The 15,335-nt window shown below is 40.2% G+C and overlaps 1 protein-coding gene across 2 annotated transcripts in view; it reads left to right on the top strand.

Moving 5' to 3' along the window:
- The first annotated feature begins 6,323 nt into the window (after positions 1 to 6,323).
- PRDM10 (PR/SET domain 10) overlaps positions 6,324 to 15,335 on the top strand; it is a 57,497-nt gene continuing 48,485 nt past the window's right edge. For both annotated transcript variants that reach the window (XM_008065908.2, XM_008065907.2), the window contains exons 1-3: positions 6,324 to 6,510; positions 9,585 to 9,749; positions 11,822 to 11,881. In XM_008065908.2, coding sequence (XP_008064099.1) covers positions 6,442 to 6,510; positions 9,585 to 9,749; positions 11,822 to 11,881 — 294 coding nt within the window. In that variant the 5' untranslated portion in view covers positions 6,324 to 6,441. The remainder of the gene's footprint in view (positions 6,511 to 9,584; positions 9,750 to 11,821; positions 11,882 to 15,335) is intronic.

The following is a 15,335-nucleotide window of genomic DNA, read 5'->3' as shown; positions in this document are numbered from 1 at the left end:
TCACTAGCCGGGCTCGGTGGCTCAGCCTGTAATCCCGCGCCTTTGGGAGGCTGAGGTGAGTGGGTTGCCTGAGCCCGCGGGTTTGAGACCTGCCTGGGCAGCGAGACCTCATCTCTACAATAAATCAAAAAATCAGCCAGGCGTGGTAGCGCATACCTGTAATTCTGGCTACTTGGAAGACTGAGGCAGAAGGATCGCCGGAGCCCAGCAGGATGAGGCTGCGGTGGCCGGGAGCGGCCACTGCACTCCAGTCTGGGCGACATAGTGAGACTCCAACTCACTGATTTGGATTCTAGACACTTTTAAACTAAAATGTTTCCACCATCTTGAGCTTTTTTATTTGCTAACAGAGTTCCGAATTTATTGGGAACTGCCATTGTGGGCAGTAATTCATATTGTTGTTGCTGAGTTTTCCTGGTGTACTTTACTGTGTGTGGATCAACTGTTCGTTTTTCTGCTCCCCATCTACTGAGTAGTTATGTCCTCCCCACTCCTGCCTTATTCTTGCCTTATGCAGTTTACTGGCATTTTACATCATGTCATGTCGTCTACTTGCTTATTCTGGTAAGATTTTTTAAAAAGATGTCTTCTTCTGGAGTAATTGTCCTATCCTTTCCTGTTTCTGCTTACTTCCTTCTCCTCATCTTTTAAATTACATTTTTTCCAAGAAGTCATTGCTGAATGCTGCTGTTCAGATTAAGCGTCTTCTCCTGTGTCCCTACTGCACACTGTGATTTATTTAAACCACTCAACAAAAGTTAGCTGGGACCTGCACATGCCAATTAATAGTCAACAAAGCATGTTCCTTGACTTTCAGGAACTGAAAATTGAGATGGGGAGGTGGACAAGTAGATAAATACATTATGATCGGTTAACTTTTAAAAAGTGATTGTTTATTATGTAACAGGTATTGTGCTAAGCACTCTACATGCATTATTTTTTGTCATTTTCTCTATAACTTTATGACCTTCATTTTACAGAGAAGGAAGAGAGGTTTAGAGAACTCCTGTGATTTACCTGATGTCAGTTAAGTCTCAGAGTTGCTACTCAAACACAGGTCCAGAGCCAGAGCCCTTCACTACTATGCCTCTTCTTCTAACTACTGTTCCTCCATGTGTGAGAACACTTATCCTTCTGTGTCGCTGGTGCCCTCAGACAGTAGGTGCAGGGGAGGTGAACACCATTGTTAGAGTTTAGAAACTAATAATGGCTTTATTTTCAGCCAGTCATTTGCTTCAGTATCTTCCCTCAAAGACTCCAAAAGGAATGCAAGATACACATAAAATGCAAGATGCATTGTAAAACATCACAAAGTCCCATGTACTAGCAAAAGATTAGAAATAACCTAAATGTTTATCAGTGTAAGATTGATTAAATAAATTGCAATGTAGCCACACTACATGAAATTATGCAGCTATGATAAAGAATGAGGAATGTCTATGCAGATATGGAACAATATAAATGGTATGATGTTTTGTGGAAGAAATACTACCTTGTATGGAATCAAGAGCATGCTTATATTTGTGGTTGAAGCATATATATATGCTTTCATGTATATATATAAAATATTTTTGGAAAAAATTGATAACTTAGGTTGTTCCTAAGAAGCAGCTAGGGGATTCCAGGTAAGGAGATTGTCCACTATTTACCGTTTTGTGCCCTTTGAATTTTGAACTAACTGCATGTACTACCTTTTAAAGGAGACATAAGTAAAATTAAGAGAAATAAAGTACACTTTTCTAGAAATGAAAACAAAAACAAAAGGCACTTAGGGCTGTGTACATTTTGTGAGGGCATGGGCTATACCTGCCTGATACCCACAGCATCCCAATGCCTAACAGAGAATGCATTTGAGCCTTTGTGTAATCAGTGAACGAACTTAAAAAAACAAACAAAAAAAATCCTTCATATTCTTCTATAGGAAGGGCACAGCATCTCTTTTGTGGTATTCCTGCTAAAAATACATATCCTGAATCTAACCATGAAGAAGCATCAGACAAACTTAAATTGAGGAACATTCTAAAAAATAAATGACCTGTGCATTTGAAAAATGTCAAGGTCATGCAGACCAAAAAGAACAGGGTACTGTAAGAAATTGAAGGAGGAAGGGTGTGATAACTGAGCGTACTGTGTGTGATACTAGATTGGATCCCAGGTCATGAGAAAAAATTGTTTGACTATAAAGGACATTAATTAGACAATTGACAACATTTGGATAAGGTCTTTGAAGGTAATGGTACTGTTTCAATGTTAACTTCCCGGTTTTGTTAGTAGTATTGTGGTTATAAGAAAATGTTTTGTTTTTAGGAATTAGGCACTTAAGAATTTAGAGGTAAAGGGCATTGTGTCTTCACCTTACTCTCAAATTGTGCAGGTAAAAAAAGAGAGAGAGAGAATAATAAACATGGTAAAACGTTAGCATTTGGGGAGTCACTGAAGAAATACAGAAATTCTTAGTAGTATTTGCGTGACTTTTTTGTCTGAAATTATTTCAGAATTTTAAAACATTTATAAAAAAAGCTTTCTACATAGAATATGTTATGATGTTTTTAAAAACAGTATCTCCCTATTTTGCTGATTGGTCTTGAACTCCTGGGCTCAAGGGATACTCATACTTCAGCCTCTTAAGTAGCTGAGACAACAGGCTTGCACTACCATGCCTGGTGGTGATTTTGTAATTACTGAGCCTTTTGTGTCCTTTTGTACAGTTTGTAGTTATTTTGGGGTTTTTCTGTTGTTTTTTTTTGAGTTAAGGTTTCATTCTGTCACCCAGATTGGAGTTCAGTGGCTCAATCCTGGCTCATTACAGCCTTGACCTCTTGGGTTCAGGTGATCCTTCTGTTTCAGCCTCCCCAGTAGCTGGGACTACAGGTGTGTACCGCCACACCCAGCTACTTTTTGATATATTGTAGAGACGAGGTCTTGCTATGTTGCCCAGGCTGGTCTTGACCTCCTGCTGGGCTCAAGTGATCCTCCCACCTTGGACCCACAAATTGCTGGGATTACAGGTGTGAGCCACTGTGTCCAGCCCAGTTTATAGTTTTCTTGGTATAGATTTTTTTTTGTTATTAGTGACATTTATTCTTATGTTTCATAATATTTTTGTTTCTTTTTTTCTTAGAGACAGGATCTTGTCCTGTCACCTAGGCTGGAGTATAGTGACTATTCACAGGCATGATCATAGCTCACTGTAGCCTCAAACTCCGGGGCTCAAGTGATCCTCCTGCCTCAGCCTCCTGAGTAGTTAGGACTACAGCTGATCACCACTATGCTTGGTGAGTCGAAAAAACTTTTTTTTTGTGGCAACAAGGTCTTTCTATATTGCTCAGGCTGGTCTCAAACTCAAGCAGTCCTCCCACCTTAATCACCCAAAGCACTGTAATACAGACATGTGTTTCTTTAAATAACAGCTTTATTGAGATATAATTTACATACCATATGCAACTCACCCTGAATATCTTTTTATATGTGTTTAAATAGTACTGCTATATAAAGAAGGTGTGCTTTTTAAAAAAATCAACTTTATTAGGGTATAATTTAAATATGCCATTTCTCCCTCATATTGTGATTTCTCCCCCTGATTTTGTGATTACATATCTTAATTGAATAGGTTGATTACTTTTGACACAGGCATTCTCCACGTAACCATCACCCCAATCCAGATGCAAGATATAGGATATTCCGCCGGGCTCGGTGGCTCAGCCTATAATCCCATGCCTTTGGGAGGCTGAGGTGAGTGAATTGCCTGAGCCCGCGGGTTCGAGACCCACCTGGGTAGCGAGACCTCATCTCTATAATAAATCAAAAAATCAGCCGGCGTGGTAGCGCATGCCTGTAATTCTGGCTACTCAGAAGGCTGAGGCGGAAGGATCACCGGAGCCCAGCAGGTCGAGGCTGCAGTGGCCGGGAGCGGCCACTATACTCCAGTCTGGGCGACAGAGTGAGACTCCAACTCAAAAAAAAAAAAAAAAAAAAGATACAGGATATTCCCATTTCTGTAGGACGTTCCCTCATCGCCTTTCCTTACACATTCACCTGTTGGTGAACATAGCATTGTTTCAGGAGCCCTCTGAATGGGTTAAGAGGAGTAGGGTGCAGGCAGAGTGAGTGTATGTGTGGTGGTGGGTGATAGAGTGGGGGATGAGGCTGATAGTGTTGAAGCAGAAGAGTAATAAAAGTCACAAAATGAGGGAAATGGCAAGCAGAGGGAGCTGAATTTTCTGGGCCACACTTTGGTGAATGCAAATGTAAACTTTGTTTTTCATTTGGTCAGTGCAGGAATGATTAGTGATAGGTGAAGCAGGAACAGGTACCACAATGGCTCAGGAGATGGACCTGGCTGTTCTTGTATTCCAGAGTTAGGTGTAGACACTGGGTATTCAAGTACTGTCTCTTTCTTTCTTCTTTGGACCTTATTCTGGCTAAGAGGTTGAGGCATGGGTGGTCTAAGGGTGTGCTTCTCAGCTTATTTCCATTAATAATGGAGAAAATTCTGTCTAGATCTTGGTCAGCGGCTTTTCTTATCTGACCAGTTTTACCCTTTGTTGTATGTGTATGCTACTTTAATGGGTGGTTCCTGCTTTATTTTATGTTATTGATGCTAGAATCAAACGTTGCTGCTGCCCTTGTTAACAGCAAATCTCATGCGACTTTTAAAAATGTCAACATTGGCCAAGCATGGTGGCTCACGCCTATAATCCCAGCACTTTGGGAAGCCACCGAGGTGAGAGGATTGCCTAAGCCTATGGGTTCGAGACCAGCCTAGGCAACTTGGCAAGGTCTCATCTCTACAATAAATTAAAAAAATTAGCCAAGTATGGTGGCGCATGCCTGTAGTTCCAGCTACTTGGAAGGTTGAGGTGGAAGGATCACCTGAGTCCAGCAGGTCAAGGCTGTGGTGGCCATGAGTACGCTACTGCATTCCAGTCTGGGTGACAAAGTGAGACTCAAAAATAAATAAGTTAATAAAAATGTCAACATTTTGGCCAAGTGTAGTGGCTCATGCCCATAATCTCAGGACTTTGGAAGGCCTAGGCAGGAGGCTTAATTGAGCCCAGGAGTTTGAAACGAGCCTGGACAACATAGCAAGAGCTAGTGTCTACAAAAAATTTAAATTTAAACTATAGCTGGAAATGGTGGTGTGTGTCTGTATTCCCAGTTACATGGGAGGTTGAAGCAGGAGGATTTCTTGAGCTTAGGAGGTTGAGGGTACAGTGAGCCAAGATGACGCCACTGCATTCCAACCTGGTCAACATAGCAAAACCCTGTTTCTGAGACAGAGAGAGAGAGAGAGAGAGAGAGCGAGAGCGAGAGAGAGAGAGAGAGAGAGAGAGAGAGAGACATCAATATTTTGTCATCATTAAAAGGGAAGACTGATTACGTAAAGAAAAATTTAAATCCTATTTTGGAAAGGGATAAGGTTTCAAGATGCAGATTTTGTGCATGTCAATATTTAGTGAGGCTTTTGATCTGGTCACTAATCACTCCTGCACTGACCAGATGGGAGACAAAATTTATATGTTCATTCACCAAATTGTGACCCAGAAAATTCATCTGCCTCTGCTTGCCTTTCCCCCTCATTTTGTGATATTTATTATTCTGCTATTATTTTGAGTAAAGATAGTATAGGAAGTCAAGTGTCTACAAGGAAAGAGCTTGAACTGTACAGCAAACTTGGGTGTGAACCCATCACTTGCCAGCATTTAGCATCTCCTCATTTTCTTCAAGAGAACTAGGATTACCTTAGTGGTTTTTTTTTTTTTTGAGTTGGAGTCTTACTCTGTCACCCAGACTGGAGTGCAGTGGCCACACCCGGCCACCACAGCCTCAACCTGCTGGGCTCCGGCGATCCTTCAGCCTCAGCCTTCCAAGTAGCTGGAACTACAGGTGCGCGCTACCACACCTGGCTAAGTTTTGATTTATTGTAGAGATGAGGTCTCGCTAAGTTGCCCAGGTGGGTCTCGAATGCTCAGGCTCAGGCAATCCACTCACCTCAGCCTCCCAAGGTGCGGGATTACAGGCTGAGCCACCGAGCCCAGCTACCTTAGTGTTTTTAATGAAGATTATATTATATACATACACATATATAGAAAATATATAATATTATATGATATATATAATATATATGCATACCCCAATGAATGTTTAGAACATAGCAAGTACGTAATACATTGCCTTATAATTACAAATAATTTCTTCATTTTTATGTTATTTGCCAAGGCTTGTTGCCATTTTAGCAAAGCTTTTTTTGGTGTGGTTGAAATGAATCTATTAAAATGTGTTCATCGGCTTAAAGTCTTGGTTCCTTTTCTGTCTTTTCTCAGGCATGCTGCAGGGAGGCGTTTGTGTCCTTCATGAACACATGAGTGGCTGACAGATGAGTGTCTTCCACCCCGCACTGCTATAGGTGCTCCAGACTTGGAGCTGCTCAGTAGGGAAAAGATGGATTCCAAAGACGAAAGCTCACACGTGTGGCCGACTTCTGCAGAGCATGAACAGAACGCTGCACAGGTGAAGAGTGGTCTCTTCCAACTTGGTATTGGTAGGAGTTTTTCAGTTGGACACAGTTTGCTTACAGGAAAGAACTAACAGCTACTGTGTAGTAATGGATGGTTGGGAGGAGCCTACAGGAAGAACTTGTACACAAGGAGTAGGGAGTGTTGCAGGACCTTGAATGCTTCATCGACCTGGCTCACTGTAAGTTAGAAGAGCTCAACTACCACCTGTAGGCATCTCTACCTTGTCTGCAACTTACCATCATCATTTGTTTTACTACCCTGCTTTATTTTACGTTATTGATGCTGAAAACTTCAAACTGTAGTTTGTTTCTTTTATGTTATCCATAGGATTTTGATTCTTTGTTTGTCAAAATATACACAAGTACAGCATATGTTTATAAAATGAGTGGCCTTTTGTTTCTTTTTAAATTCAGAACATAAACCTCTAAGTGAAAGTAGCTTCATTATGAGACTACTTTGGAGCCTAGTCACTTAAGGAAATGCTGTCATCAGTGATCTCTGCCTTTCAAATTGCTACCAGAACCAGCCTCCTGTTTTTTTGACTACTCTTAGCAAAGACAAATCTCTGCATTTTGATACAGATTGGAATTTGGGGATGAGTCAGCAGTCATATGGAGCCATGTTTTTTTTTTGTTGTTGTTGTTGTTGTTGTTGTTTTTTTGAGCTGGAGTCTCACTCTGTTGCCCAGACTGGAGTTTTGTGGCATGCTCCTGGCCACCGCAGCCTCGACCTGGTCGGCTCTGGCGATCCTTCGCCTCAGCCTTCCAAGTAGCTGGAACTACAGGCGCGTGCTACCACGCCCGGCGAGTTTTTGATTTATTGTAGAGATGAGGTCTTGCCAAGTTGCATGGGTGGATCTCGAACCTGCGGGCTCAGGCAATCCACTTGCTTCGGCTTCCCAAAGTGCTGGGATTACAGGCTGAGCCACTGAGCCCGACTGGAGCCATGTTTTATATGTGACCAAAGTATGAAACTTAATTTTTAGACATTATAATAAATATGCAATTTAAATTTAATTTTTTATTAAATTATATAGCCATAGTACTATGATCAAAATTAGGAAGTTAACATTGACATATTTAAATATGCAAATTTTAATACATTTAAGCAATATAATAAATGCTTTAGGGCAACTCCCTCGGGTCCCCTCCCACTGTGGGAGCTTTTCTGTCCTCTCAATAAATCCTGCTTTCTAAAAATAATAATAAAAATAAATAAATAAATACTGTAATATATAAAATTGGTCATCTGTTATGGCTTAAAATCTTAGTTTGATTACTTGAAAGTCTCGAATGTTTTCAGCAGAATAATTGAAAACTCTGTTTTGTTTTTTTCTGAAAACCATTTTGAGGCTACTTTCATGCAGCTATATGTTTTGGTTTATTTTATTTATAAACAAAAATGTAGTCCATTAAAAAGCAAAACAAAAGAAAATCTGGTTGTGACACGTGCATGACCAGACCCCATTTGTGAGTGACCAGGCAGTAGACAGCCAAGTCCCCACTGTCTTTCTTCTTCCCAATCAATTCTTCTCCCAGCCAGGAATTCTGATTTAGCAGAATCTGAGTGGTGAAGAACAGGTGGAAAAGCTTGGATAGCTTGTCTTTTGAGGAATTGTGTTTACTTTTTTTTTTTTGAGTTTGAATCTCATTCTGTCACCAAGGCTGGAGTGCAGTGGCACGCTCATGGCCACCACAGCCTTGACCTGCTGGGCTCAGGTGACTCTTCCACTCAGCCTTCCAAGTAGCTGGAACTACAGGCGCGCACTACCGTACTAGGCTAATGTTTTTAATTTTTTTGTAGGTCTTGCCAAGTTGCCCAGGCTGGTCTTGAACCCTTGGGCTCAGGCAGTCCTCTTGCCTCAGCCTCCCAAAGTGCTGGGATTACAGGCTTGAGCCACCGTGCCCTGCCTGTGTTTACTATTTTTAAGCACTGAAACTATTCAACTACTTTCAGTGAACGGCTTTGATGGTAATGAATAAATCTAAGGTAAAATTATCTTGCTGCAATTAAAACTGCTCAAATATGAGCCTAATTTTTCTAATATGCACAATTTATCTTCACAGACAAATTGAATGTGTGTAGAAACCAGACTAATTGTTTAGTTTAGAGATTGAAGTTTGTTGTATTTCTGTGGTGCTTGATTACATTTGGTTTTTTGGGTTTATTTCCGGGGATTAAATTAGTTTATGTTATTTTTGGAACCTACTGTTCCCCACTGGAAAATACTGACATTAAAAAGTTAGGTCCAAAGTCAAGTCAGTGCAAGAGTAGGGATTCCAGCCTAAAAGTGCCTGACTTTGGTATCAGCACATAAATTCTCTCTCAAATGTGTACTTTGGCCATTGCTTCCAGACCTCCAAAATCAGGTATTAGGCCATGTGCCAGGCCTTCAAGCTTTCAATCCTTCGAAGCTGATCACTTGGAAAGTATTTGACAAAACTTGATTTCTGCTTTAGTTCTTCAGATCTTGGGAGACAGAAAATTATTTACCTTGGTGACAGCTAAAATAGTTGTCTAGAACCCCTTAAAGTATTTTATTAGAATTTTCTGTGTTCCATTACATTCATTGATTCAGCAAGCATTTACCCATATGTCTCTAGTATGTTCTTTGTGTATGAAAGAACTTTTAGGAAAGAAAGTGACCTTATTTTAATGTGTTTGCTGAAAGGCACTGTTAGTTGTAAAGTAGAATTTTTATGGTGTGTAGAGAACAATTGGCTTTTAAGTCTTGTCTTTTTTTTTAATGTCACAGAATAACTAGTATTTTATAATTTAGTAGTGTTGTCAAGAAGGAATCCCTAGTCAATTAACCACCTACTTATTACTCCCCAAAATCTGCTGTGGACATTTGAGGCAAAGGAGAATTTAAGTCAGTTACCTAACATTAAGCAGTAAAACAATGACAAGGTCTATCTCCTGGTCACTAACTCAGTGTGGATGAAAGTCTGTCAGTCCCCATTCTTCTTTCACTGGGGATAATTTAGAAATGCAGGTGTGCTTGGTTGGCCACATAGCTTTGTGAGATTAATCCTGCTCTCTGTCTTTGCTTGTTTTTTGCCCCAGGTGCACTTTGTTCCCGATGCTGGAACTGTGGCTCAGATCGTATACACCGATGACCAGGTTCGCCCACCCCAGCAGGTGGTATATACGGCAGATGGTGCCTCCTACACTTCAGTGGATGGTCCGGAGCACACACTGGTGTACATCCATCCTGTGGAAGCCGCACAGGCATGTGAAGGATTATTCGTTTATAATTTGTTAATTAATTAGTAAATTCACCAGTTGCTTATGTTTACTCTCTGCCAGTCATTGTGCTAGGTGCTCATGATGCAGGGAATATTCAGATGAGATTTGTACTCAAGGAACCTATAACCAACTTGGCAGAGGAAGAGATGGTTTATTTACTGAAATTAAATTCAAAGAGTTAGAACAGTGATATCATATCAGCTCCTCTCCTGGGTAACCATTGGCGAGGGTATAAATTTGTTACTTTTCCTAAGTCTCAAGAATCAGGCCAAAAGTGGCTGTTAGTTCTGTGTAGCTTAATCAGAGATGGCTCAGTGAAAACATACAGATAATTTCAGTCACATGTGTAAAAAAGGGTCCTGCTAGCTTATTAACTACCATTTGTTAATAGCTTACTGATTTGTAGGGCAGTAATAGAAACAAAAGTGTTTACTGGTAAAAGCTGTACAATTATAGTTACTTTGGTCTTTTTTAGCCAGTGACTTGGAGTATTCGTTTCTAAATGCATGACACAAATATTCTCCAACATGTAAATATAATTTTCTATTGTTAGCACTTTATTTATTTTATTATTTTTGTTTGTTTGTTTTTTTGAGTTCGAGTCTCACTCTGTCACCCAGACTGGAGTGCAGTGGCCGCTCCCGGCCACTGCAGCCTCGACCCACTGGGCTCCGGCGATCCTTCCACCTCAGCCTTTGAGTAGCCGGAATTACAGGCACGCGCTACCACATCCGGCTGATTTTTGATTTATTGTAGAGATGAGGTCTCGCCAAGTTGTCCAGGCGGGTCTCGAACCCACGGGCTCAGGCAATCCACTCACCTCAGCCTCCCAAAGGCGCAGGGTTATAGGCTGAGCCATCGAGCCGGGCTTATTTTTTTTTTGAGTTGGAGTCTCACTCTGTCGCCCAGACTGGAGTGCAGTGGCCGCTCCCAGCCACTGCAGCCTCGACTTGCTGCTTTATAATGTGTAAAGTGCTTTATCCAGGGGCTCAAATCACTCTCAAGAAGAAAAGAGGGCCGTCTAATCAACACCTTGCAAATTTGTATCTAGATGGAATCACCAAATACTTTGTGGTACTTTTGGACTGCCTCTGCTTAGTTTTAGTCCCCTATCTATATTAACTCTAAGATTAGATTGTTTATGTAAAGAATGTCCTGTGCCCAGCTCTTAGTTTATTATGGTGTTACTAAATGTCTGAATTATGATAATTTAAAAATATCAAATCTAATAAATCTAACACTGGCTGAAACTGGCGTTGACATTCCTCAGGAATTAAAACTTAACTGTGGTTCTTATTCCCATGGGTTTGCTAAAGGCTTGGGCAAATTAAAGTCTTTTAAAGCTTTAGAAGAAAGAACATTTTTCTGAATTAGAGATATTAACCATGGTGCCCTGGCTATAATAGTTTTAAAGAATTTTCTTCTCTAGTTAGCCTTGCTATATCATGACCCAACTTACTGTGGTTTATAATGACTTTTTTTTTATAATGACTTTACTGACATTATTCTAAAACAACTTATGGAACATTAAGTTCAATTTATTTTCCTTCTCTTCTAATATAAACATTCATTTGTATTTAAAGGAGTTGTAATTTTTGTAAATATAGTGCTCCTCTGCATGTCTGTATATTTCTGTCCATTTTCATTTAATCACAAGTCTGCCTCTGAGTAGTGTTATGTGTGAACCTATGCACCCTCACTCATGTCACATCTTTGTTTTTATGACATGCCTTTTTAATTAGCTGTGACATTCAACTTCAAGAGAAGCTTTGCTTAAGAGTAAAATTGTGAAGGATGTTAACCATTTGAGATGGTTAGCTTAAACTATCTCTTTGGAGCCATCTGAATGAAAGGCTTTAGCTAAATGTAAGATTACTGTCTTTATCTTCTTTATTAATGAAGGATTATTACTAGCTATAATGGGAGTTAACTCTTCTAAGAACTGGTGCTTAGCAATAGTATAATTTTTCCCGTGTAGACAGTCTGTCTAAAGATTTATGATATATATATATATATATATATATATATATATATTTTTTTTTTTTTTTGTCTAGACTCTGTTTACAGACTCAGGCCAGGTGGCTTACGTTCAGCAGGATGCTACAGCTCAGCAGGTAAATAATCACCTTTTTGTCTTTTTGTTGTTTGAGGATAACACTGAGAATATCACTGTCCCCCTGCAGTGTCCCCGGCCCCTCTGCACTGTGCCATTTCTGGATGTTTGGATGTTTCTTATGTAGTAAGACTGTTCTCTAGCTCCTTTAATGAAAACAAAATGCAACATAATACCAGCATATTTCAATCAGTATATACTGAAATATTCTGGTACTAAAAAGTGATTTGTCGGGAAATTAAAAAAAATAAGCATATAGTTGGGTGCGGTGACTCAAACTTATAATCCCAGCACTTTGGGAGGCCGAGGCAAGAGGATTGCTTAAGCTCAGGGGTTTGAGACCAGCCTGGGCAACTTGGTAAGACCTTGTCTCTACAAAAAAAAAAAAAAAGAAAAGAAAACACCAGGCATGGTAGCGGGTGCCTATAGTCCCAGCTACTTGGAGGGCTAGGGCCAAAGGATCGCCTGAACCCAGCAGGTTGAGGCTGTGGTGGTCGTTAAGTGTGCCACTGCATTCCAGCCTGGGTGACAGAATTAGACTTTAACCCAAAAGAAAAAAACATAAACAGGATATTGGTTCACATCTCAAAGAATAATCATGAGGTTTTATTTTGTTTTGTTTTGTTTTTTAAGAGATGAGGTCTCACTGTGTTGCCCAGGCTAGTCTTGAACTTCTGGGCTCAAGTAGTTCTCTTGCCTCAGCCTCCCTAAGTGCTGGAATTATAGGTGTGAACCACCATGCCTGGCCAATCATAAGTTTTAAAAAACAATTTTGCAAATGCTTCATATTTATTCCATTGAAAAAATCCTGGGGGGGAGGGGGATGGGATTAACAGTAGCAAATATCTGTCTGGGGATGGGGAAACACCTCTTATCAACAGGATGCCTGAATGAAACGTAATTGTACACCTAACCCTTAACTGTACCCCACAAAACCATAATAAAAAATATTGATTAAAAAAATTTTTAAAAATAAAATAAAATATCCCAGCAAAAACAAATCGGAAGGTGAAACAAGGGAGGCAAAAAATAGGTGATTATTAAAGGTAGATTATGGATTCACAGTGTTCACCATACTACTTTATTTTTATGTTTGAAATTTTCCACAATAAAGTTGAAACATGTTAATGCAAAAAAAGAAAAAAGAAAAAAGAAAAAAATCCAGTTTGAATTACACATAAATTTGGTGGAAACTTTACTATGCTAGCTTCTGAAAAATTGAGATTCTTCTTGGTTTTCTTTTAAAATATTTTTTTCCCTTGATCCCATTTATAATATATCCTATTTGACTTTGAGGAGCTTCTTCATTTTATGTAAGGCTGTGAAAGTGATAAAGAAGGTACTTGGCTGGACTCGGTGGCTCAGCCTGTAATCCCAGCACTTTGGGAGGCCGAGGTGAGTGGATTGCCTGAGCCCACGGGTTCGAGACCCACCTGGACAACTTGGCGAGACCTCATCTCTACAATAAATAAAAAATTAGCTGGGCGTGGTAGCGCGCGCCTGTAGTTCCAGCTACTTGGAGGCTGAGGCGGAAGGATCACTGGAGCCCAGCAGGTCGAGGCTGTGGTGGCCGGGAACAGCCACTGCACTCCAGACTAGGTGACAAAGTGAGACTCCAACTCAAAAAAAAAAAAAAATCAAAGTGAAACTCAAAAAATCAAGTGAGACCTCAACTCAAAACAAAACAAACTATAAATATATATATACAGGCCATAAAGAAAGGTGCATCAGGGAAACTTACTTTCTCTTGACTAAGAGTAAAATAAAAACACTATCAGACAAATGAAAGTTAAGAGAATTTACCACCAACTAATTTACACTAAAGTTAAGCACTAAATGAGGCAGAGTAAATACAATCACAGGTGGAAGATTCCAGATGCATGGAGGAATTGTGATTTCAATTTTTTAAGATGAGAAAAGTTCTGAAAATGAGCAGTGTTAATGGCTGCACAATAAATGAACAAATGCCACTGAGCTAGGCTCCTTAAAATTGTTAAAATAGTAATTTTATAGCCAGGCACAGTAGTTTACACATGTAATCCCAGCACTTTGGGAGGCAGAGACAAGAGAACTGCCTGAGGGGTTCGAGACCAGCCTGAGCAACTTGGTGAGACCTCGTCTCTACAATAAACCAAAAATTAGCCAGGTGTGGTGGCGCATGCCTGTAGTTCCAGCTACTTGGAAAGCTGAGGCGGAAGGATCACCTGATAGAGTGAGGCTCCAACTCAAAATAATAATAATAATAATTTTATGTTATGTGTATTTTAACCAAAATCAACTAAATAAAATTACTTAAAAGATAATTGAAAAAAGAAGAGACCCACCTGGGCAACTTGGTGAAACCTCATCTCTACGATAAATCAAAAATTAGCTGGGCATGGTAGCGCTCGCCTGTAGTTCCAGCTACTTGGAAGGCTGAGGCAGAAGGATCGCTGGAGCCCAGCAGGCCGGGAGTGGCCATTGTACTGTAGTCTGGGTGATAGAGTGAGATTCCAACTCAAAAAAAAAAAAAAAAAAAAAAGAACCAAGTTTTTTGTGAAAGAAAAAAAGATACAAATATGAAAATCAAACAAGCTAAATAAAAGACCAGAATCCCAAAGTTGAGTTGGAATATCAGTATAAACTCATGATATATTGTCTCTTAAACATGTTTTCTGGTTCTGGCCACTGAGGTTTAGATACAATGATCAGTCCAGAGTAGTGAGCATCCCTAATGCCCCCATGTGGTCTCTAAATACACTTCTCCGGTAAAAAGACAGGGCTCCTTGGAGAAATGGCTGATTCTAGCTCTAGGGCTTGGAATGTACAAGATGAACTTGGAGCATCTTGTCTTCTCAGAATGCAAGGGAGCTACTACAAACTTCTGTTCTGGCATCCTGTGGAAAGAACTCAAGATGTAACTTGAAGGGGCCAACATGGGACAATTTGATTTGTAAAAAAGGACAATATCTACAGTAGATTGAAATACTTAAATGTATTTAAAGTCTATACGTTTTTATTAATATTAAAAAAAGTAACTCATTGGTCACTTTTTGAAGATGCTAAGATCCATCACATTATTCTGAAAACAGGTAAATGAAAGGAAAGAATCATGCTCTTTCTCCTTGAAAGTACTCAGGTAACCAATTACTTGATAAGAGAAATTTCTTTCTTTTTTTTAAAGTTGGGTTTCCGTACAGGGCTCGGTGGCTCAGCCTGTAATCCCGTGCTTTGGGAGGCTGAGGTGAGTGGGTTGCCTGAGCTCACAGGTTCGAGAACCACCTGGGCAACTTGGCGAGACCTCACCTCTACAATAAAATAAAAAAATCAGTCGGGCATGGTAGCACATGCCTGTAATTCCGGCTACTTGGAAGGCTGAGGTGGAAGGATCACCGGATCCCAGCAGGTTGAGGCTGCAGTGGCCGGAAGTGGCCACTGCACTCCAGTCTGGGCAACAGAGTGAGACTCCAACTCAG

Source organism: Carlito syrichta, unplaced genomic scaffold, assembly GCF_000164805.1.
Source record: "Carlito syrichta isolate Samal-C Ts95f unplaced genomic scaffold, Tarsius_syrichta-2.0.1 Scaffold308820, whole genome shotgun sequence".
Classification (NCBI taxonomy): Eukaryota; Metazoa; Chordata; class Mammalia; order Primates; family Tarsiidae; genus Carlito; species Carlito syrichta.
The sequence above is the reverse complement of the archived record's forward strand: the minus strand, read 5'-3'. Positions and strand labels throughout refer to the sequence as shown.